The sequence below is a fragment of the Lethenteron reissneri genome, chromosome 30, assembly GCF_015708825.2.
Source record: "Lethenteron reissneri isolate LAM-NWPU_2019-01 chromosome 30, ASM1570882v1, whole genome shotgun sequence".
Taxonomy (NCBI): domain Eukaryota; kingdom Metazoa; phylum Chordata; class Hyperoartia; order Petromyzontiformes; family Petromyzontidae; genus Lethenteron; species Lethenteron reissneri.
In genome coordinates this window covers 11,898,162-11,922,341 of record NC_083808.1, presented here as the reverse complement: position 1 = coordinate 11,922,341, position 24,180 = coordinate 11,898,162, and the positions used below count along the sequence as shown (strand labels likewise).

The 24,180-nt window shown below is 44.7% G+C and overlaps 1 protein-coding gene across 1 annotated transcript in view; it reads left to right on the top strand.

The window, feature by feature from the left end:
- Positions 1 to 24,180, top strand: part of LOC133349529 (dynein axonemal heavy chain 3-like) — a 622,240-nt gene that overhangs the window by 222,078 nt on the left and 375,982 nt on the right. The window contains 1 exon segment of the mRNA XM_061563065.1: positions 22,253 to 22,351. Coding sequence (XP_061419049.1) covers positions 22,253 to 22,351 — 99 coding nt within the window.

Below are 24,180 nucleotides of genomic sequence, written 5' to 3'. Positions count from 1 at the left end.
AAAATAAAAAAATAGCAATAAATTGATTTTTGGTTTTCTATTTACGTGACTTTACCGAAAAAAACAAGAATATTAATATTTTATTTTAAGGCCACAGTGTTATGGACGAATCTATTGAACGTCCACCCCCCCCCCCCCCATTTGCGTGTTGACACTGATTGTGAAAGTGCTCCTGTCACTAACCCCTTGAGCCTCCTTTTCACGCAAGCGTTAGAGTTCCACCGCCGCATGTCATAGGATGCCTTTTTATTTCGCTCATTAATACCGCTAAGCATTATCAGCGTGGCACAGTTATTCTTTATATAGAGCGTACCATGTAACAAGGCAAGTATTTTTGTAACTAAATAAATGGCTTTTTCATTTGCAGAGTAATGCTCAGTCTCATTTGCTTCTCTTAAGCAATGTTATTTTCCCAGCACTGGCCGTGATGTTTTGCTCTGTGGTCAACTGGAATAATTTATTTTACCCACAACCGCCTGTGCCGCTTGCACATCAATTACAGTGGGGTAGACACATGGTTGGTGTAGTCACAACGGGTTCTGCATTTTCCATTTATTGCTCAACCTTACCCCTGGCTTGACAGGAGAAGGCGGAACAAGAAAGTGCGAACTCCATCTGTTCCGTCTGTATGGGATATCGTGTAGCCCACTTGCACCACGTGGGTTTTCTGTGGGTGGCCGATAACACCTTGATATATTGAGGACCGCAGAACTTGCGGGGACACTTTGGCACCGGCTGCTTTTCCTGCTTGTCTGTGGTAATTACGAGTTGACCTGGGGGAGTGCCAGCACCATGTGTAATGTATGTCACTGATGCTGTGTGTGGCTTGGGTTTAAACCCAGGTTGGCAGGTTTGTAGCTGTGTGCACTCACAACTGTGCCACCACTCCAAAGACAAAGATACCCCATATAGCTTTGAACAGACTGTTGGGGCAAGTGCTGTTCGCGAGCACCTATTAAGGCCGGTACGGCACACAAGGGGTTGGTGGCCAGCACCACGCCCATTATTTTTGTCTCCCCAGCTGCGATGTTTATGCATCGCAACAGGCACTCATTTGAGGCTGAGCCGAACCAGGGGAGGCTCAGGACCGGTTCAGATAATCGTCACCGGTGTTGGCCGTGAGTGGGAATCGAACTCAGGTTTCCGGGTTCGGAGCTTAGCGTAGCGCTAACCGCTGCACCGCCGCTCCCCGCACATTCACAAACACTCTGTGTAGCCGCATGGGCTAACTCTACGGGGGTAAGATGCAGAACTGCTCTGTGAACCTGGAAGGGGGGTTGGGGTAGCGGTGGGGAGGGCGGTTGGGGGTGGGGCAGGGAGGCAGCACCGCACCACGAACTTGGTGACCTGACTTTGATTTCCGGACACGGCAAACATTAAAGGCACCTGTTCTGAGCCTCCCCGAGGGCGACTCGGCTGTAAATGGGTACCTGGTGTGAGTGTGCTCGCTTCGTTGGTGCACGCACAATGTGGCGTTTTGGAGACAAGGGTTGGTGGTTCGCCAAAGAGGTCGGGGTTGGCATGGGTTGGCAGACTGCAGGTCGGTGAATCATTATCAGCAGCAGCAGCAGCAGCTGCAGCATCATCATGAAAGTCATAATCACGCGCATCATAATCTTAATCGTCTTTATCATCAGTCATTGATAACTTTTTCATCTGTATCGTCTTGTTTAACATAATTTTCAAGATGATCATCATCATTGTCACTGTCTTTGAGTAGCCCCTTTGACTTAGCGATACAATTGGGCAGCTCGGTCGAGGATGGAGCAACTCTCACACACATTTGTGTGTGTGCGCGTGTGTAGCATTCCAGCTCACAATGGCAAACACCGGTGACGATTATCTGAACTGGTTCTGGGCCTTCCCTAGGTCGACTCAGCTTCAAATGAGTACCTGGTGCGGTGTGCAAACATCGCCACTGGGGAGACAAAGGCGGTTGGGTGTTGTGCTGGCCACCCACTGTTTTGTGTGATGTGCCAGCCTTCAAACAGCATTTGCCCCAAACGTCTGTTAAGGCAATATGGGGATTTATTTTTTATTTTTGTGAGATTGAGAGGCTGGTTCACGAGATCTTCTGTCAGCAAGCCAATCGTGCTGTCAGCATGCAGTGGTGGACATTCTACATTGCTTTGGCAAAGTGCAGTTCATCTATTGGGGCAACCACTGTCACCGTATCAGTTTCCCATCGTTTTGAAGCGGATGGAACTAATGTTGTTAAGCACATTTAAACAAAAAATCAGCTTCGTCGTCGTGGAGGTAGCTCAGCTCTCCGATCTTACATTCACATGCACATTTCTTTACTAGCCCTGCCCACTTTGCTTATGACCCTTGGGCTTGCAGCCATCTCAAACCTTTATAACATCTTGCCTCAGCAGCTCTCTCGCTATTTTTTCACCTGATGACGATTGCTTGTGTTGTGATCGAAACGTCGTGATATATTTTTTTCTATCTACGTGGCTTTACCGAAAGACCCAAAGAAAATAAAAATCACAGTTTATCAGCATAGGCCCAAATGACCAACATGCCAAATGACCAGCAACATAAAGTGCTCACGAAGGTGAACTAGATCAGAGCTAAAGCATGTCTTGGATTGAGCAAGGTTATTAAATAAATACACCGCAGGAGAGAATTCCAAAGTGGCGCAGGGTACGGGAAGAAGCACCTGGAAAAGTAGATCGTGATCTGCATCGTGGCGGTGCTTGAACGCAGCATTGATGAGACCAAACGATCAGTTTGCTAGACTTGCGTCCTCGACTTTAATGAGGTGACGTTAGTCCATGGGCCAGAGCAGACATTGATATTCACCGAAGGTAGACAACCTTTAGGGGTAGCAACGTATTTGTACGGCGAAATGTATTTTTTTTAAACACACAGCCATGTAAAACGGTTATCACACAATTCACTGTTATTGGCATATTCTTTGGCTCTTTCGGTAAAGTCACGTAGATAGATAGAAAAAAAAATCTACGTGACTTTAACGAAAGAACCAAATAATATGATTTCCTGCAGTCACGAAAGTTTTAAGTCAAAATGTTATTGGTCACTTAAAGAAAGTGTAACCGGTAAAGTTATGCCACCATAGGTGGCACCGACAAGTGAAATATCTGGTCTGGGCTCCTGGATGATGTGACTTTGACATTGTTTCTTAAATGCAGCATCCAGACTGTGAAGACAAAATATCAGCCAGTTTTTTCTGTAACCAATATGGTCACATATTTAATAATGAAAACTGAAATTCTTCTACAATGTGATTTTAGTTATTGTGACTTATTTTTTAAATAAAGCCATATTTAAGATTTTGGTTTGGTGGAGCGGGGGAGAGAGACCTTTTCAAAGTGAGTAAACTCAATCGGATGCAGTCTCCTGCCTCTATTCCCTGGCACCTGGCCCTGTCTAAACATGGTCTTTGAACTGCGTCATCTAGAAATGGGTGATGGTTGTGAGGATAGGCCATTGGGCCCTAACCTCAGCCACGTTTTGTCTTTTCTTGTTGGCACAACTGCGTGTTGCGCATTGGGATCCTAGGATGAAATGCGCATTATACATTTCAATTATTATATTTTAATATGGACATTACATATTAATGTGCAGCCCTTCATCAATCCCCTGCTGGATAAAAGCCTACCCATAAACGTGGTGATCGTGACCAGCTTCAGTGTTGAGGTTGATTTTAATTCCTCAACCAGTGAGACACACCCCGATGTACAAGGCATCTCACCACAGCTGTGGACCGTGGCAGTGAGTTGGCAACAAAGAGCTGCTTGCTTGCAGAAGGTTCATCCACTAGATGGAGCTCTAAAGATCCCCCCTATTTCGCCGATTCTTTCACGCTCATCAGATGTCTTGGTAGAGGTGGAGGGGGGGGGGGGTATCCACACTTTATTCCACCACATGCGACCGGCCAGTTGACTGTGGTGTAGCCATTTCCACTGCTGGGTGGACAGAGGCAGTGGAATTTGATCGGTCTTCCCCATTGTTTTCAACTGCTGCGCCGGGAGTTCGAATGCGCAACCTTTGTGTGCCAACCATTATACCATGGCAGTATCCCGTTGCAGTGCGTTTGTTATTATAACCGCTCGGTCCACAGAAACCTCACATTAAAATGTAAATCTTATTTTCCTTTGTTTATGCAGAAATATTATTTTAATAATGGGGGTGGGGGGGGGAGTGGGTGAAAACGTTTTCTTAATAAGGTTGGTATCTTGGGCAGATTCTCAGTGCATGCTTAAACAAATCGGCGTGTTTATTTAATGGGATATTAACATTAGCATTCTGGCTAAATCACACTGCAGGTCAACAGGATGTCTGGCCTGGTCAAATTGTTTCTGCATGGCTAATTCATAGAGTGTGCTCTGCCCCCGCGGGGCATGCTTATCCCCGGCAAATGAGACACATGCATCTCGGTCGCTAAATTCAGCATAAATGTCTCGTAAATGTGTGATAAATAAATCATAATTTATAGCTGCTAAGAGCTCCGTGTGCAACAAGCAGCAATGCAGGCCACCTCGCGGGACTCTTTCACCGGCTCCCGCTAGACATTCTCAAGAGGTCGCTTCAGTTGCAGTACTGCCGTCGAGTTTCATGGTTCGGGTTGGACCGCGTGTCGTCCGGCACGATGTCCGACGTTTTGGGGTCAACTCCATTAAAAAAATGTCGAACAGCACACGGTACAACCCGTAAAACAAATGCATCGGATGGAGAGCTTTAGGCTGCTTTAGTAATTTGCTTGAGTGTTTCAGTGTCGTCCAATTTTCCAATCAAACCCCCAAAAAAATCACGGGTGTGATTATTCATACAATGGTCACCGACACGCTCCGGGCATAGACATCAGAATCCCATTCCAGTGCCAAATACTCAGGGAACTTTGCTCATGCATACATTTTGCGTTTGTATAAATTTGATATCTTCTGTGCTTTTTAGGCATAGCCCCCCCCCCCCCCCCCCCCGGGCCCCCCCTCCCTGCGGCCATCTTCCTCGGCACTAAAGTTGCCGTGCTCTGCGGAACGGCAACGTTTTTGTGAGCTGAGCGAAATAGCGGCTATAGCCGGCGAGTAGTTATCAATCCAGCTGTTAAAATCGACGAGGGGGTGTGTAAACACGGTGGGATGCCAGGGATAGCATTATTTAAGTTTAGCAGGCACGTTTCTCACATAAAAAAAAATATATACAGATAATCGGGCCGCACGGCGCGAATGAAAATCCGTTATTAATTACCGACCGTGTGGGTAATGGTGGCATGTGGGTTCGGGCGTGTGGAATGTGAATCGTGGCTTAAGCATCACGATCTTCAGGCGTTATGATTCCACTGCCCTGGTCGCTATCACAGCGTGGTGGGGTGCGTTGGGTGCTGTACCCCGCCCGCTAAAAGACTGAGAAGAGTGCATCATCATGGTGGCTGAAAAAGGCCACAGGCCATGGCTGCGACGGCGCAAATGAGGTTGTCCTCGGTTCCGACCAGACCATTTGTGCTTCACGCAGTCCCCCAAGTCTGAGAAATGAGGGGCTTGCCGATGGAGGGCCCCGGCACAAGCACCGGACCCTCATCCTTGGATGGAGACCCCCGGGGTGTTGTCCCCCCCCCCAGTGGTAATAGGGTCTGTGTCCCTGAGCACCACTGTGGTGGGTGAGGCACCCGGGAAACGGCTCCGCGTTGGCCTCCACCGGGGCCCCCGCACGTTAACGCCAGCTAGACGCGAGAGCATGGAAAGTTGCCCACCGAAGAACCAGAGGCAACCATATTATATCCTTACCTTGACAACCTACTGTTATGGGCAGACTCATTGACTGCGTTCGAAAAATCGGTCACAGAGGTGGTGCGAGCACTCCAGGACCACGGATTTGTGTTAAACGGCCAGAAATGCGACCTCACTCCATCACGGAGGCTTAACACCTCGGTGCCATGGTCAACACAACTCAGGTTCGGGTTTTTCTGAGAGAGGAGAAAATACGGGTGCCTCAGAAGCGAGGCCGCATCGCTGGCATCAGGAAAAGGAGGCCAAGCAAGGAGATACCAAGTTCTCCTAGGCCATGAGACTGCAACGGTCTAGATGGTGCAGTGGGTCAGGTTAGCGGGCTGTAAGCCTGGGTGGGGAGTCGTCCATTCACGCTCGCCCTGTTTCGTACCGAAGATGCAAATTTTCACGTGAACCAGGAAATTGTCCTCCTTTCTGACCTTCTTACGCTCTTCGGCAAAAAAACTAAGCTACACAGATTGGATCTGGTGATGGCACTGCCCTTTTATTTGCCAAGATTCAAGGCCTGGAGGAGGGCAGAATAGCTCTCCTTCTAGTGGGGTCGACATATGAGAGGAAAGACATCGTAAAAGTAGAGTCGCCTCCTGGTGTGTGGGAACGCATCCTGGAAGCCTATAAATAGAAGGGTCAGAAGCACACAAGAGGGTGCAAACCGAATTTGAAGCGACCTTGCCACAAAGGATAGCTCGCCGAAGTGGCTTATCATGTAGAAATGTATAGCAGCTAAATACTCTTAAACACAAGTTTATAAATGTTGAGGAAAAAATCGGAAGACCTGAAGAGAAATCCACGCAACCACGGGGAGAACATGCAAACTGTAAATACACAGGCGTCAGGGTTGGGATTGAACCCACAACGTCTTGTAAACCAGGCGAGGTAGATAACATATCGCCACCACGGCACCTCCAACTAGGGGCTGGTACGAGTTCTAATGTCTGTGCTCAGAGCGTGTCAAATGACTACTATTGACAACCTAGATTTTAGTAGCTACGTCACGAATGTGGTTATCGTCAGTGGTCCGGCCCACCATCCCCCAGGCTTCGTTATTCAGGGACTGACAAAATAGATACGGGTGGCCACGTGGGTGGTGGGGGCACTGGAATCGTGTTCAAACGTCTACGTTTGGGGATTGTCGGTGACTTATGAAAACCAGTTTTAACAAAGCATTTAACAGATTTAACATGAGTACTCAAATCTAGCCTCATAATTGTCTTGTTTTTCTTTATCTAGGAAATGATTCAATGATTCTCAGTACTCTTTCAAGAGGGTTATGCATTGGGATGTTTGGCTGATTCTGATTTAGTGAGTGTTTCTAATTTGGCTTAGAAAAACTTATAGCGACCCGTTTATCTTAAACACAGCCATTAGTCAAGTCGTTTAATCTTTTTCTTATTAAATACATCTTTTCATTATACCACGCCCTGTTATATCACGAGCAGCATGCACTGAAACCCGTTTGCACATCATGGGGTCTTTTTACATTTAGTTGGCAATTTCGGTTTATAGTTTAACATTCCTTTTTATACAACACCTATACTGACAATTTGTTTTTCAGGGAGGCTGCTAGTAGACATTGCGGGCTGCTGTGAAACAGAATATTTTAGCTGTAGATCTTGGGAAGAAGCTTTTTCAACGCCAATAAACAAACGTACATTTTAAGCAATTCCAACCGTATTAGAATCTATTCTCCCTGATAGAAAAAAACACGTATTTGGTCACGTGGCCTAGCACGGGCCGTGAGTGCATGAACAACGGAGTCAGGTCTAGCATTGCAATGAGTGCACACACGACTAAGCCAGCTTCCACACACCAGTTTGATCCTCAAAAAATCACGAGGTGAACGCAGTCATTGTGCCTCTATTGCTGCCACACCTCGCCATCGCTTTCTTCTGCCAGATCCCAAAGCCCTTTTTAAAGTAAACACCCAACCTCGGACAGCATTCTGCCATCTCGCTTTTAGGTCTCCCTCTTGGTCCCCGACTGCTGGCTGCCGTTCCGATGACTATCTAGCTCACCTGCCCCTCCTTCACCCCCCCCCCCCTTCCACATTAGAAACAACTCTTCCTAATTATTATAGCTTCATTTTTACAGCGTCTGGGTGTTTTAGCCTATACTGTCCTGAAAATTCCTCACGTTCTATCGCCCTCTAAAAATTTCACGTTTTTGATTTTCACTTGCTTCCTTAATGTTAAGCCGCTGACCCATATATATATACACTTCATACCTGCCTCAGGTACCTGTCTCTGCCTGCTAAGTTGCTGCCTTTCATTATAAAACAAAGACAGAGCCGACTTGAATGCCTTCATACGATATATCTGAGCTTGAATAGCACAGGTAATAGTCGAAGCAAGACGCTTTGTGTGTTTAAAAAACATTGCATGCCTTGTGGTAAAATGTGGGAGTTTATTGCTGTGCGTGCATGTGAAAGCTATTATTCAAATTGTATCTGAATCCTCAACTCTCGTTGCTGGATTACGAGTACGTAAATGCTCAACAACCAACATGGCTGTATTTGGCTTTTCACCCCTCTGAATAACATTAGATTGCATATAGATTTACAGAACTTAAATTTGCAGGCGTAAATATATCGATTAATAGGGGTGGAATGTTGCATTAATTTGTCGATTAATATTGGTTTGATGGAAAAGCTTACGATACAGGCATTGCAATTGCACGCGCAAGAATCGATGTCGTATATGTAGCAATGTGTAATGGGGTTCACGTGACCTGCGCATCCACGAGAGGTGTAACCATTTCCCAAAATTTCAAACAGGAATCAAGTTTAAAGTATCGCGTCTATTTTGTTTAACCAGCTGAGAACTCAAGAGACCAAGATAGTCTAACCCTTGGCCAGCCGGTGGTGGCTATGGACGACTGCAATCCAAAACGGTGGATGTGAAGGTTGTGGAGCGCACACATGTTGTGAAACTCCTCTCCTGTGGGCGTTGAGGAGCCACAGCCTGGCTCGACAGGAGAAGGCGGTACAGCAAAGTGCGGACTAATATCTTCTGTAGCTTCGGTATGGGATATAGTATTCGGCCCTTACACGGGTGGGCTTTCTCCAGGTGAATTGGCCTTACAACATCTTAATATATCGAGGACTTCAGAGATTGGGTAATTGTTGGCGCCAGCTCACCGCCTGGTTGCCTTCAAGTTGGTCATGTGGTTCGTAGTGATTGTGAGGTGAAATTTGCACGAAGGATGCTACATAAAACTAAACATCGGTTGCACGAGTGACCTGGGTTTACCAAAATGACAAAGGACAAATGAAATACATTCTTGACTTAAATGGCCACCGATAATTTGACCATTGAGAAGAGGATCGTTGTAATATCCAGCTCAAGGCAAGTTGCATTGTCTCCATCACCTGAGCATTCACCAGCAGTACTCATTTCTGTGTCAGTCCTGAGCAGGTTGTGGAAATGAGGCGTTCCTATGTCAGGGAATGATCTAATCATAGGACAACCATGGTTCACTTAGCCATGGTGGCGAGATGTTACCTAGCAGAAGGTCATGGGTTCGTTCCCAACCCTGACGCTTGTATATTTGGAGTTTACATGTTCTTCCCGTGGCCCTGTGTATTTTTCTCTGAGTTCTCTGGTATTTACCTCTACATTTAGAAACATGTGTTTACATTTCCACATGATAGGCCACTTCGTTGAGATATTATTTGTGGCTAGGTCGCTTCTGAAAAAGAGCTATATAGCTCAATGGGCCTGGTAACATAAAAAAACGTTGATTTTGGTTTTAATTTATTTCATTGAACCCAGAGGGATGATAGGCTGAGTCAACCCTCGAAATGGAATTTTAACTCGCAACAATTAAATAGCGAGTCAAGGGCTCTAACCACCCTGCCACCTGGTTACCTTTAAACAAAATAATTCACAGCCCTTTGTCAATCCACTGCTGGATGAAGGCCTTCACATGCGTTTCACCAATTCACACTGCCCAGTGTGGTCAGTGTGGATTGGTGAAGGGGGGCACACAGGACCGGTGATTACAACGATTCGCTCTCATTGTCGGCTTTAGTTTGCCCACTGCTGGATGTAGGCCTCCCATCGTCCTTAATCCCAGGATAATTGACAATTCTCCTTGGAAAGCATTCTTTTATACATTGAAAACAACGAGACCCAGTTTTGTTAATACGGTCCGAGACGATTTCAAGAAGCAGGGACGGAGCTGAAGCGTTTTCTCGAGTCGCCTTAGCCCAAGCGTTTAACCTCACTAACAGCCCTCCTACCTTGGAATTTCATTTTATTTGGGACGCTTCGAGAGAAGTAATGAAAAGCACAGGTCACAACGCAGCGTGCCATGGGCTGTCAAATGGAGCAAAAATCTGCTCGCTAGGAGAAGGGTAGAGAAAAAAAACAATGTTTCAAAGCAACGTACCCCCAACGATTTAATTTCACGCCTGCGTCCCCGCCTTGCAGTGGGAGGCTGGGGGAATTGGGGGTGAAGCGTTTAGCCCCTTGAACCCCACGCGTTCGGCTGACAGGATGTGTTGACACGCTTTGTGCTTCGCCTCATGTGCAGCTGATTGCTGATTAATCCCTGCGCATTGAGCTGCACCTGATAAGGACACTTGGCTTTTATTACCAATTCAGAACCTCCCATTCACGTCTGACGCACCTGCTATTCAGCCGCGGTTGGAGGGCTTCGTTAGATGTTCACGACTCGTGTGTGCGTGCTCGTTTTTTGTGAGATGAGGGATGGTGGGGTGGGGGGAAACAAACGCATAAAGATAAATAACAAATAACAATAATAGTAGTAGTTTGTGTTTACGTCAACAATGCTTGTCAGCCGGAAAGACTGATTCCCCCATCCTGAGTAAAGTTTCATTTACACCATTGGCTCAAGGCCACCAATGGAGATTAACACCACGAGCATTGCTCGTCTGAACAGGGAGGGAGAAATATGCAGCATATGCACAACGTGATTTCTAAGTCATAAAAAACCCAATACGTTATTAATAGTTGCCAATTTGCTCAACTGAATCCCATGTGTTTGCTTCCAGGAGCGTTTTGCTTAACTGGTACACGCTGTTTTTTTTATTTTAATTACTTTATTTAATTATCCACATTAAATGGCAACGCACTGTTTTCATTGACGTACAATTAAAGTAAAAAAAAATTAAACCGTTCTGTTATAGTTGCAGTGAAAATGTCACGTTGGGTTATTTTCTTTAATCGTATGAAAACAAATCATGGCCGCCTCTCATCATATATGCGAATTTAAAAACCTAAACCAGGGGTCGGGAACCTTTTTGACTGGGAGAGCCATAAAAGCCAAATATTTCTAAATATATTTCATTGAGAGCCATATAGTATTTTTAACGTATAATAAATTAAATATGTATTACTTTTAATGCGACTTCTGGTGCTGCATGGTTTTGCTGATGGCCTTGTTGTCTGGTTCATACGTGGTGAGGTTGAGCTTCGTGCAGCCGTGACCCGTGAAATTTATCTTCAAAACGAATTTCTGTTTACTTCAAAATGACACAGTATTATTAAGCAATATCACAAGTATTTTAAAATCAGTTCCAAACTGATTTTTGTATTTTTTTTTCAACTCAAAATTGTCTGGGAGCCATATGCCGTCACCAGAAGAGCCATATATGGCTCGCGAGCCATAGGTTCCCGACCGCTGATATATGCGAATTTAAAAACCTATACATTGGCATTTCAAGTTAACGCTTAGTAATTTTCTACACAATGATCCTGGTGATAAATTATCATTTAAAAATTCCCCATCATTATTCTGATTAGAAACAAATATTGACTATCGATGGCCAGACCTGCCCCTACTGGATATCAGTGACAAAGAGCTTCATAGCTCATCAGATTTCTCCTGCAGTCTTAATACAAATTGCTGATTATGAGAATGCCGCACTCGCAGTTGGGAGGTTGCGAGTTCAAATCCTGGTCAGTGTTTAACGGCCCCTTTGCCCTCCGCAGTGGGTAAAATAAGTATAAATTATTATGGAAAGGGTATTATTTATATCACTGACTTAAGAGCAGCAGCATCAATTAATTACGATAAAACTTAAAGTGTTGACTTTTTGATAATTTCTGTTTGTATCCAATACGTTTGCATGCGTGTGTGAATTGATACACGTTTTTCGAGTGCTGCATTATGCACGTTAGCGTAGTGTAGAAAAGGCAGGAATAAAATGTTGGGTATCTCGGTGCAGCATCGGTATTCGAAGCCCGTCAGCTTCACGAAGGGTGCAAACACAATGCGCCGTTTTAAAGTCTGCAGGATGTGATGCGGAATTTGTTGAACTTGTCTGAAAAATGTCTGGAGGCTACATTAAGCACACGAATGCCTACTCATTGTGTCATAAAAGACCATTTTAGCTTTCCAGTGGCGCTCGCTCTCTGCAACATTCTATGCCATCCACCTCCAATTACCGCCCTCATCTCTCCCTATTCTTCTTCCCCGCTCCAGCCGTCCCATCTCCCCTCTCTCTCTCTCTCCTCCCTCTCATTCAATCTATGTCCCTGCTGTCTGGAATAGGCTCACCGCCGGGCAATTGTTGCAATAGGCTGTCGAGCAATCTTCATTTCAAAAACTCAGGGCTTACCCCCTTTCCCTTCCTCTGCCGTTCAATTCAGCGTTCCGTGTTGACTACGAAGATGAAACCGAGAAAAAATAATTATATAATGCACGGTGCGAGTTGACATTTCCAATAGAAAGGGAATGTTTATTTATTTAATATTTATTCATAACAACGCAGCAGGTTTAATGTGTCCCGTTTTAAAAATAACGAATAAAAAAACTGCCGATTCACCACTCGTATTTTCATCGCTGCCTATGATGGCATTCCGACAGTTTTTTTTGTCTGAAATTCTTCATCAAGCATTGATCTCCTTAGACCGAGGTGCAGTGGCTCAAACTACGATGAGCCATGGTTTGCGATGGACATACGTGGCTCTCACCAGTGTGATTGTGCATGAGTGTTGAAGGTGCAACTTTATTAAATAGGAGAGAGAGGTTTCCCGCGGGTGATGCCAAGTGCAGAGTTTGGAGGAGGGTGGCAGCTAAACGAGACAGGCATGAGAGTGGCACCCTGAGTTCAGCAACCAAGCGGGAGGCACTAAACCCTGATGGTGGGATCCTGAAAATAGCTCCCCGTGGAGGTTGGATTCTGACTTGGAGACAACTCTCAAGGGTTGTGAGGTTGAATATCTTTTCGGATTCATATCATCATCCCTCTGGGATCGATAACACAGGGACCACTTTTTGACAGATACAGTAGTTGTATTATTTAGAAGCTGCCACCTGCCATCAGAATATGGACATGTCGACACTGGCTCAGGAACAAAACACTTTGACTTGAGACTAACTTGGTGTGTAGACCCCTCACAAATTGTATGAATTGTCGTCAAGATTTTATTCAAGAAACATTTAGTTTTATTTTACATTGTGGTGAATTCCACAATCTGTCGTGGCTGCAGAGATCACATAGACCAGTTTCATACAAAGTATCCATATCAAAACCAAACAATGTTTTACACGTGTGATGCATCTATCATGGGTGTAACAATCGATATTAATCAATTAATCAATGTAAGTATACCAAGGTAATTAAGGTTCAATCAGTGTAATTTATCTTGGCTAACTTCCGACGAGCCTAAATTGTATGTTTGCGAGCAGTGCCATTGCGAATTCTGGGAATCACAATTGTGCTTTGGCCATTGTTCGCATGCTCAAAACGGCGACACTTCTGTGCCCAGAAAGAAAATTGATCCACACGTGGAGTCATGCAGGGTGTGGTACAATTGGCGTCGAGAACGCCTGACTTGATGGCAGATGCCACCTTAAGGCAACAACCCATGGGCAGGTTGTATCACAGCGGTGTGGTTATCAAGGCCAGCCTGGAGCGGCTTGATCTACAGACTGCTTCATATGGACACGATCGATCAGGCATTCCGATTAGCACGGTTGGCTACGTACGGTGCGAAAGAAGTTCAACATACGTACGTACGTGCATACCCTCTCCTAAAACGGTCAAATTGTCCTGCAGTTTGCCACGCTCGAAACCGTATGCCTTGTGGACACTATTATTTACAGTACTTTTGTGGCTCTGCTGCCATTTATTTCAGTTCAATTCATGTCAGGATAGGAAATTCATCATATAGCCTGTGTGAAAAGGTGTGATTTATACACGTTTTATCGCAGAAATTGCTAAAAGCGACCTTATCACTCAAACAGCCACTGTCTGCATGCTCAAATGAGCATTCGGTGGTGTTAATATCAATTGCCAGCCCTGGGCATGTGGTTATTGCAGGGGGTTACAGTCTCCTGTTGACCATATAAATGACATTCGATGTTACTACGTATGAAGTGATATTTAGACAAATGCAACGGAGTTGGCTGGGCGGCTCAGGGGATTTCGGTGACTGTCTCGTCACACCAAACCCGCGCCTGCCGAGATCCCGATTTCAGCAGGCGGCCACACGCGCACGCTTCGACCACGTTCTCAAGCGTACAGATGTGAAGGCCTCGGTATGGTCAGCCTTCTTCTTGTTTCGTACGACTGATGTGGATGCAGAGCAACAGCTGCAATTCCACATTCAGGTGGTCAAGCCAGACAACCGCGTCAGGAGCAAGCGGAGTTTATCGCTGCGATGGCTCCGTTGTATTTGTGGATCGGGCATTGCGTCGTTGCACGTTGCACGGAGTATGGTCAGTAATAAATGCGTTCTCGTAATATATACGGACATAGATCGTTGCCCATCCTCTGATGAAGATGCCAGCTGGACGTCTTTTTTAAAATCCCGTTAGTAATTCCGGGAGTTCAACTCTTTAGGTTTGCTTCATAATTTTCGTTAACCGTCGCTGTTTGTGACTTATGACGTGAATGTGTTTGAATTGCAATTGTCCTGCGTGTGTATTTAGTATGATCAGTAATACATGCAATTGTCTTGCATGTGTATTTAGTATGATCAGCTATACATTCAATTGTCTTGCATGTGTATTTAGTATGATCAGTAATACATTCAATTGTCTTGAATGTGTATTTAGTATGATCAGTAATACATGCACTTGTCTTGCATGTGTATTTAGTATGATCAGTAATACATGCACTTGGTTTGCATGTGTATTTAATATGATCAGTCATACATTCAATTGTCTTACATGTATAGTTAGTATAGTCAGTAATAAATATGATTTCAAGACAGCTGTAAAGGGCCATGGAAAGGGAGCTATATAAACCCTAAATAGAATAGAATAGTAAAAAAATTAACCCGTAAAAACAAAGTTTTTCACTATAAATCCTTTATATGCGTGGCGGCTAGAATCCTCTCGTCATCTGGCTTGAGATGGCTGCCACCTATGGGTCAGATGAATGTCTGGTAATTAAAAAATTTTTTCCCTAAACAGTGTAAAATTTTGGAAAAAATTTTTCACGAAAATTAATTGTTACGCACAACGAGTCTGTGTGCAAAATGTCAGCTCGATTGGATCACGGGAAGTGGGTTAAAAAACGACCGAAAGATTTGCACGGTCATAAGCAAGCAAGCAAGCACGCAAGCACGCAAGCAAGCAAGCAAGTGAACTTAAAATAAAGGATTTAGAAAAATGTAAACTGAATATAGCCTGCCCCAACCCAAAGATGGTGAACATTGCAGTTATACGTGCAATGTCTGGCAATTGCAGCGAAGCATCGTTTACAGATCATGAAGGGGCACGGGTCCAGTATTGTGTGAGAGAAGTACCAGGGACTGCTCTTGCGCTGCGGTCTTCAGGCCCTGACACGATGTCGGACTTTGCTGGCTGTCGGAGTTGGAGAAGGACGGTATCGTCACCCTGTTGACTCTGACTCCAAAAAAACTGATGTAGAATTCGAATGAAAAAATTATGACGTGAAAACAATGCATTTTACATTGCACGTGTGTGCCACATGTTGGGATAGCGTCAGCTGTTGTCCTATGGATGGTTCGTCTCCTGCCATTGGAATGTAGAATTTCCACCGCTATCTCAGGGCCACCAACAAATTTGAGCATCATCCCAATTGTTTGAGGAAGGCAATGTTACGTGAAGTTGAAACTACATCGATGTTTTTATTTTGTATGCATGTCCATGCTATGTATGTGTGTAAGCACGTATGTGCAAATGTTAATGCGGTGCGGATGTCTGTATCCATGAAGTATATATACATTTTTAAATAGAATAGCTGCACAGACTTGTGTTCGGATCGCTCATTGTGTCGTTATTATTCCAGGAAATTGCATTTTTTATTGAGATATTGTATTTGAAGATTGATTCATAACTTGAGTTTATTTTGGGTTAGATGGTCGTGGAGGTATGTCAATTTGTGTTTTGTTGACTGTAACCCTCCCACCACCAGAGAAACCCTTGGCAATCGAAAGCAAATAAACATTTTCCTTCTCTACGTTCCAGCTTGTCCTGAAGAAAAAAAAACCCAACCAATTAGCACTTTTACCCACGACGTGACAACCTGATTGTATTGCCTACACAGCGGTCTAACACAAAGGAAACGCATTATGAAGCATACTGTTGTTCGTGAAAGCCTAACTATAAAGTAGTATTTGAATATTCATGTTTTGACCGTGTATGTTATGAAGCATTTCAATACATTTTGTTGAAAAGCAGTCACCACTTTTGAAATATGTGCAATTATAAAAACCTCCTTAATTCAAATGGAATTTCTCACTTTGAGGTCGTTTTATTCCTTCAAATAGCAAGTTGCAAGCGTTAAATGTGTAAATAATGACGTTAAAGTGGGATTAATGTATCCTAAACAACACCATTTCCCAGAGACCTGCAACTGGCATTTAAACTCTTTAATGAGGAAACGAAGCAACGTTAAACACCAATCACGCCTGTTAATGTCAATGTATCTAATAGGAGGAAAGGAAAAGCTGACAAAGCACATTTGATAATTTATCTGTCAAGAGAAGTGGGCGTGAGTGTTAATTCACAGCGTCCAGGTCATTGATGGGTGATGTCTTGCCATTGTTGCCTTCTTGCCAAAAACTCCGCAACTTATGCAGGCGACACCATGGCCTCCAACATTGTCTGCCTTTGGGCCTTCCTCTTAGTTACTGACCTCTGCAGTTCACTCCATTGCTGCCTGGTTCCGTAACCTGGAATTGCGCGCACAATTCGTGTTGCTTTTGTCAGCAAAGCTTTTAACCTGAGCCCACAATGTGAGGGTTACAAGTTTAAATCCAGACCAAAGTTCCCTTCGCCATTTAAATTCACGTGGATAATGAGAACGGCTTTGTGGGAAGGCAACTGTGGTTTCCCTGTATTAATATTGGCTCCTTGCCATAGGAATATAGAATCCATGATACCAGCTCAGGGTCACGCTCGGTGATAATCATTGCTCCCCATTCTCGTTTGAGCAGGAAGACACTTTGACTTCGGTCCATTTGCACCGCCGCAAATAAATTGCTATCGTTGGTAAGAAAATTAAATTGTGACAGCCAAGATCGTTTTTGATGTTGACGTTTGAGACATTTTTCCCAGCTGCGATGTGCACGCACATGTACATGCACATAACCCATCAAACACACTGACGTACACACACACACACACACGTCTCCTAGCCTTTCCATCATATCTCAAACAAACACACTGAAAAATAACCTACACACAGCGATTCCCAATATAGCCCTGCAGACTGCTTGGGTAAGCGCTGTGAGTCGCAAGGTCTCATCATAAGTCGACACAGCACGTGATAAGATGGTGTGGCCAGCACCGCACCTGACCACTTTTGTCTTCACACTGCTTGTGTTTACACACTGCACCAGACACTCATGTGCGGTGGCTAAGTTGACCTCGAGGAAGCCCCAGGATAATTTAGGATATCACCATTGAGTGATATGTGACTCAGAATTGACCTCAGGCTGCCAGATTTGTAGCACAAATGCACTAACCATTGCACCATCGCTCCACACATACACACACATTTTCACGCACAAGACATACGTGCACCCTTGACACATCGGTGATATTTCTTTGTATTTCCTAACAGAGACAGTGCTCGTGCAAATGATGCACTCTCAGCAGAGAACAGACAAGCCTTTCACCCCTTGTGTGCTTTGCATGCGCAGAGTGGTTCAGACAGCCGCTGCCCCCAGCTTTCCTTGACGGGCTGTCAGAAAAGGCTGGCGTCCTGGCTGACTGCAGATGTACCTTGTTGAGGGTTCCGACTCCTCTTAAGGGAGGGGTATCTTTCAGGCGTCATTCCTCCTTCCCCTGTTTTCATGGTCGAGACCTCCTCTGGATCCGACCTAGAAGTGACAGTTTTGTTTATCAAGTTGACATTTTCGTGGCCAGGGCTTGATATAGGAGCTGAGTGTTCCATGCAAGGAGTGCACACTGACAAATATGCAATTGTAAATGCATGCACTGACACAACACTAATACGTCTATACAAAGACATGCTGTACGAAATATCTTCATCCCATCTGTTGACCGCTCGGGCAAGTGCTGTTGGCGAGCTCCTATTAAGGCTGTTATGGCACGTAAAAAAAGTAGTGTGGCCAGCTCAATATCACTCTGTCTTTGTCCTCATGGCGGTGCTAATTATATGCTGCACCATGTGCTCATATCAAGCTGGGTCATCCTAGAAAAGACCAAAACAGGTTCAGGTACCGCTTGCCGCTGGCGATGTGCATGGGTGGTAATTGCATTCAGCTCACTGGGATCGTAGTACGTTTCAAACCCACTATGCCAACCCTCTCCACACATTCACTCACTGATGCACTCACAGATGAAGACGCCTCACAAAGCCTGCAGAGAGAGCTTCACTTGAGCAAACAACTCTTTTTATGCTTGAATATTCCTGAATTCGTAGCTATCATGCAAAGGGCAAGTGCAAGTTCTACAACTCTGAAATACAGTTCGCATTGGGAAAGCAGCGGTCCAGCGGTTAGCAGACTGCACTGTGAACCCAGTGGCCGGAGTTTGATTCTCAGCTCCGGTGAACATCAGTAGTTCGTTCATAATAAACGTTTTGGGTTAGATCGCGTTATTTATAAATGTGTTGTAGCCCTCCACCACTCGACATGGCCAATCAGTAAAAAAAAGTGTCCCGTTGACAAAAGACAAATAGTTCACTACTGTAGTAGACCGGTGTGTTGAAGAGTGAATCCACAAAATTTACAGTTTTTGAGTACGACGTTTCGCTGGTAATTACATCCAGCATCATCGGGCAATTCGCCAGAATGGTGAAGCCCTCACTTCACCAATTGAGGGCATCACCATTCGCGAAAGCCTACGTGTTAAACTGATCAGTAGTTCGTGATAGCTGAACTGGTCTTGGGTGTCCCCCACTTCACCAATCGGCACGAACCAGCGTGGTGAAGTATGGTTAAATGACCCACTTTATTGTCGTGACCAAGGGAAACCTCCATAATTATACACTCTGTTCAAATATACAACGTTTATAATACAATTGTAACTGAACATAGAAATTTTAGAAATCATGTTTCATCATAATGGGACATGACCAATCCACCGCGAGAGGAATACATTAAGCCTGCAATGTAATACAATAGCAAGAGATAAATATGCGAATAAAAGTGTATTGCATATATACATTGCAATATTCAAAGTACGAATGATTATATACAACGTAAGGAGAGCCATTGCCTATAATATGTGTGTGTATATATGTTGTACTTTTTTGCATAGCCAACCGTGATAATCGGAGGTGCGTTAGGTGGTTCAGCAGCGTTGATTCAAGCAAGCCTGACTGCTGGTGAGACACTGCGTGTCAAAACCGGTCTAGAGTTGTTGTTCCCTTTAAATCATTTCTGCTGCAATTATTCACTCTCAGAAGGCCGTTCAGCTCTTAGTTTGTGTAAGAAATACGTTTTTGTGTATGGAGATGGACATATAAAGGAGACATCTTCCGCTTATTTTATTTTGTTATTTTTCCACAACAACGTTAATTCATATTTTGAGTCTTCGGCATTCCGATGGCAAGCACCCCACAGAGTGACCGCCGTTCACTTCTCGTGTTCCAGCCTGGAGATAATAGGCTGCATTTGAACTCTCAACCTACTGACTGTGAGTCGGGTGTTCTGCAACATCACCGCTCGGGCAAGTTTAAAAGCATACAAAGTAGAAACTGAAATATAACAAACTGACATGTCTGTCCATTAAGTGCAATTCCACCTCATATTTAACGTATCTGGTTCCATTAGACCAACGTTTGTTGGCCGTGTGTCACTGTGTTTAGAAAACTCAACTCACAATATTCTGTATTATTTAACCGTGTTAAGATGTTTGTCTTTTTAACATCTATTGTTAACATCATTGGAGCACGCTGTACCAGTTTGGGAACTGCTCTAGCTGCATGAGAGCTTCAACAATCCATTATTCACTTCACGATAAATCACGCTGCTCCGCAGAGAGCGGAATTTTATTTTGGTGATCTTTTTTACGTCATAGCCAGGTCTAATAAGAGGTGCCAGGGAGGCATGATTTTTTTCCCACAACACACACAGGAACAGTAGAATAAGAGCAGTGAGGAATTACGCCTTAAGTTAAACACTCTAGTTATATAACACGCACGCACACAAATCTGATGTTGTCTAAATGAAAAGGTTTAAGGAGCAGCCCTGCAATCACCTGTGTAATCACATCACTGCCGGTGAAAGTGCTTCAACTCGCGGGAGATGTAGAGAGGCAATCTCGACGCCTTTGACCTACACTGCCACACTGGCCAGACACCTCAGAGGAGGTGGGAGGACTCACGCTTTACCTCACCCCCGACGCTATATCCTTGTTTTGCGTGTGTGTGCATAACTACGAGTTTAAAATTGTCTAACTGGGTGACACGATAGCAGAATGCTTGACTCACAAAAAGAAAGTGGTCAATTCAAATCTCAGCCCACGATCTCTCTAAACGTTTTACTTCACGGAAAGTCAATATTGGCTGTGCAAGGGAACGACCTGTCATATGAATGTGGAATTTCACCAACAGAGATGAGCACATGACAATCTTTATATGAGTACGTAATGGCCAAAATAAATCATTCAGCTCTTTACTTTATCTATGAACAACTACTGGCAAGCGTTTTGCTCTGTATATCTTGGAAGTTCCACACGTTTCATAAGGATTTGTATAATTAGCTCAACTCAGCCTCCAAAAATTATGGCCGACAGATATCCAAGACTGTGGGGATGCAAATTGTTAAATGGAGACTGTTTGTTCAAGGCGAGCCCGTCCCTAATTTACGCTTAGGCCCAGAGCTTTCGTCGTTAGTTCGTAAAAAAAAAAGTGAAAATACAACAGCGGCAGAAAGTAACACGCACGCGAGTGTGTGGACTGTGCCTTCGGGTGCTGGCCGACGTCAAATCACTGAGCCAGCACTTCAGAGAGCCCGGGTTCAAGCCACACGTTTGACAGATGAAATATGAGCACTGCCTTCACGCAGCCTCAGCCCCGTCGTCGCTGATACGGTATTCCCTCGTTATTCACGGACTTGCTGCACGCAATTTTTGGCCGTCCACGAATCGTATCTGGAACTCTCCACGACTCCATCGAGAGAGAGAAGGGATGAGATCAAGTGATGAGCAATAAAGTGATGTATTAGTTTAAGGTAATTCATAAAACCAAAAATATAGGTTTTTGCAGACCAATCGCATTATCCGCGAAATTTGCTATTCGCTAGCATCTCCGGAACGTATCCCTCGCGAATAATGAGGGAATACTGCACACCAACAGTAGTATATATTTTTTTTTAATTATTGATGCGGAATAGATCCGTTCAGAAGTCATGGCTCATTTTTAGGGGGTGCCTGTCTCAAAAGGAATTTGTTTGTTCTTGAGTAATGGCATTTAAATGCATTGCCCACCGATTTCCATACCGAGCGTTGTATTATATGTGTTTGTGCTTTCCTATAGTCATTGAGACGGTCGTTATATATTCGGGTGTATATTTTCTTAATAGTTGTCGTTTTGCACGTCGCTCCGAACGATGGAGCGTGACAAACAAGTCTGGATTACGATGCTCATGCGTTGCTTGCTCGCCTTGAGAATCAAACTGTTGACTCCCAGCAAAATTGGTTTCGTGTAAAGAAGGCTTTACGCTTCAGATACCAATAGCTACTTACGCACACGGACTGAAATTGAAGCCTGATGACAGGACGTGTATTATAGGAAATCACCATGCACAGCCATACTCACACTCAGATATGTATAAAGACTGTGGGAGAATGTGCTTTTAGCAAGTACCTATTAAGGCCAGCTCAGCAAACGGAAGCAGTGGTGTGGGTATCACCATTCCCCATCAACTTTGTCTCCCAAATGCTGATGTTTACACACTGCACCGGGTAGTTATTTACTGCTGGGTGGAATTCAATTTGAGGTGGTCGAGATTGTACCACAATGCAATAACCACTTTCCTAAAGCTCTCCTCACAATCGCACACATACAAGAACATCAAGATGGGTTTGTGGCATTTGAGTTAAGATCCTGTTCACAATGCTCTGTTCCATGTGCTTCTCTGCAGGTGTTGCTGGATGATCACATGGTGAAGACGACGACAATCAAAGGATCCCCGTTCATCGCTCCATTTGAGAAGGAACTGACTGCTTGGGAGGCCAAGCTGGTGAGGCCATCGCATTTTCAAATGCATCTTCTCTCAAATAAAATAAGGAACCTTGATGTGCCATTCATGCCTAATAGCTGTAGTGTGGCAGAGTTAATGACTTAGCTCAATTTAAAAGTAGCAATTATGAAGCACTGTTTTTCTATAATTGTAGCAGCAGTAAAAAAAATAAGTCAATGGAGGGCTTACAGATATAAAGTGTGAATTATTTATATATATCCACACACACGTGCATGCTATGTCTCCAAACACGTCAATTGATATAATGGACACATTTCATAAACCCCTTACAGTTAATTTCTCAGCAGGTTGCTAGTGGTGGAGCAAACTGTGGGTACTTTCACCACTTTCAAGATATCTGCTCAGCATGGAGGAGGCCCTTCTGCCAGCAATGGCATGGGGAAGCAGTTGCAGGACTTTTACGTGTTTAATATTTATTTAAAGTGCCCTGGAAATGGCGCTATATAAATCCAAAGTAGAATAAACTTTTCGGGTCATGTTTTGGCTGAGCACTCCACTAGGAGAACGAGTTCAAACGACAGCCCATCATATCTCAAGGGTTGATTATAATAAGTGCCGCTTTGTGGGTCGTGATCGAACCCACGTCAGGGTCGGGATCGAACCCACGACCTCCTGAACACCAGACGGAGGAGTTAACATGTCTGCCACCGCGGCGCCATCTTCCGAAGGCTGCCATCTTCCACTCACTGATTGGGCTCAACCAACCGCCTCAATGTGAAATTAGAGCTTCTCCAGATGACCGTGAGCCGTGAAAAGAAGACGACGTTGTGCCCCTGCCGTGTCATTGACGCTTGCTGTGCTTTCGAAAGCTAACCTATTGACCCGCGAGCTGTCAGCGAAGGCCCCTGTGCTGCACATACAAGACGCAGAGCATCCCGGCATCAAAGATAATGCAAATATAATCCGGTGTTATCGCTTAAGCTCGAGCAGGGTGTATTGAGCAAGGGAGATGATCGTTCGTATCAACGCTGCTGCAATATTCACCCGAGAGATATAAGGGAAAGATTAAACATTAACTCGAGCAGCAGCATTGCAGAGGGGAGGTGGGGGCATGGATGGGTGTCCTTGTGATATTCGCAACATGTAGCGTATCATATAAAATAATGATCACACGCGTTGAGAGCTACGTCACCTGGGCATGTGTAGCTTTCATACTTCGGCTCTCCCATGGACATCCACGGGAGAGATGGAGCAGACAGAAAAGTCCGCCTCCGATCAACTCCGTCGCAGAACGGATGGCACCCCATCGCGTTATATCCAGTACAATGTGGATGTCTGTCGTACCAAGCTGCTCTGGTCGTCCATGAGATTAATGGTGTTACGGTCGTGAAATTTACTTTTGTTTCTTCTTCTATCGCATCATCTCTACAATGGAGGTACTCGGGAGAGGAGGTAAAGCTAGCTCCTTTCAGTGCCTCTACGTGAGTTAATTTGACATCGTCTCTGTTCACATTGAATTCTGGGAGGCTCAGTGTCACATATCCTGTGGAATAGCCACCTCCCGGGGAAGCGTAGAGGCACCAAGCTACACAAGCCGTCTTCTGCCTGATCCCACGTAATCTAAAATAATGAGACATCTACCGTGTACAAATACACAGACACTGACTAGTCATCGTAATTGTGTACGTTTTAAATCAAGAATTCTGGGAAGATGTTAATGCTCAACCATCGGCAGACCAGAACGTGTACACTCTGGACCTCCTTTCGTCGCCTTGTCTCATTCTGGCCCCCATCAGTGCGCCGTGTTATCCTCCCAGGAGCCTACTCTGATGATAACTCTGATCTCATCAGCATACCTGGGAATTATT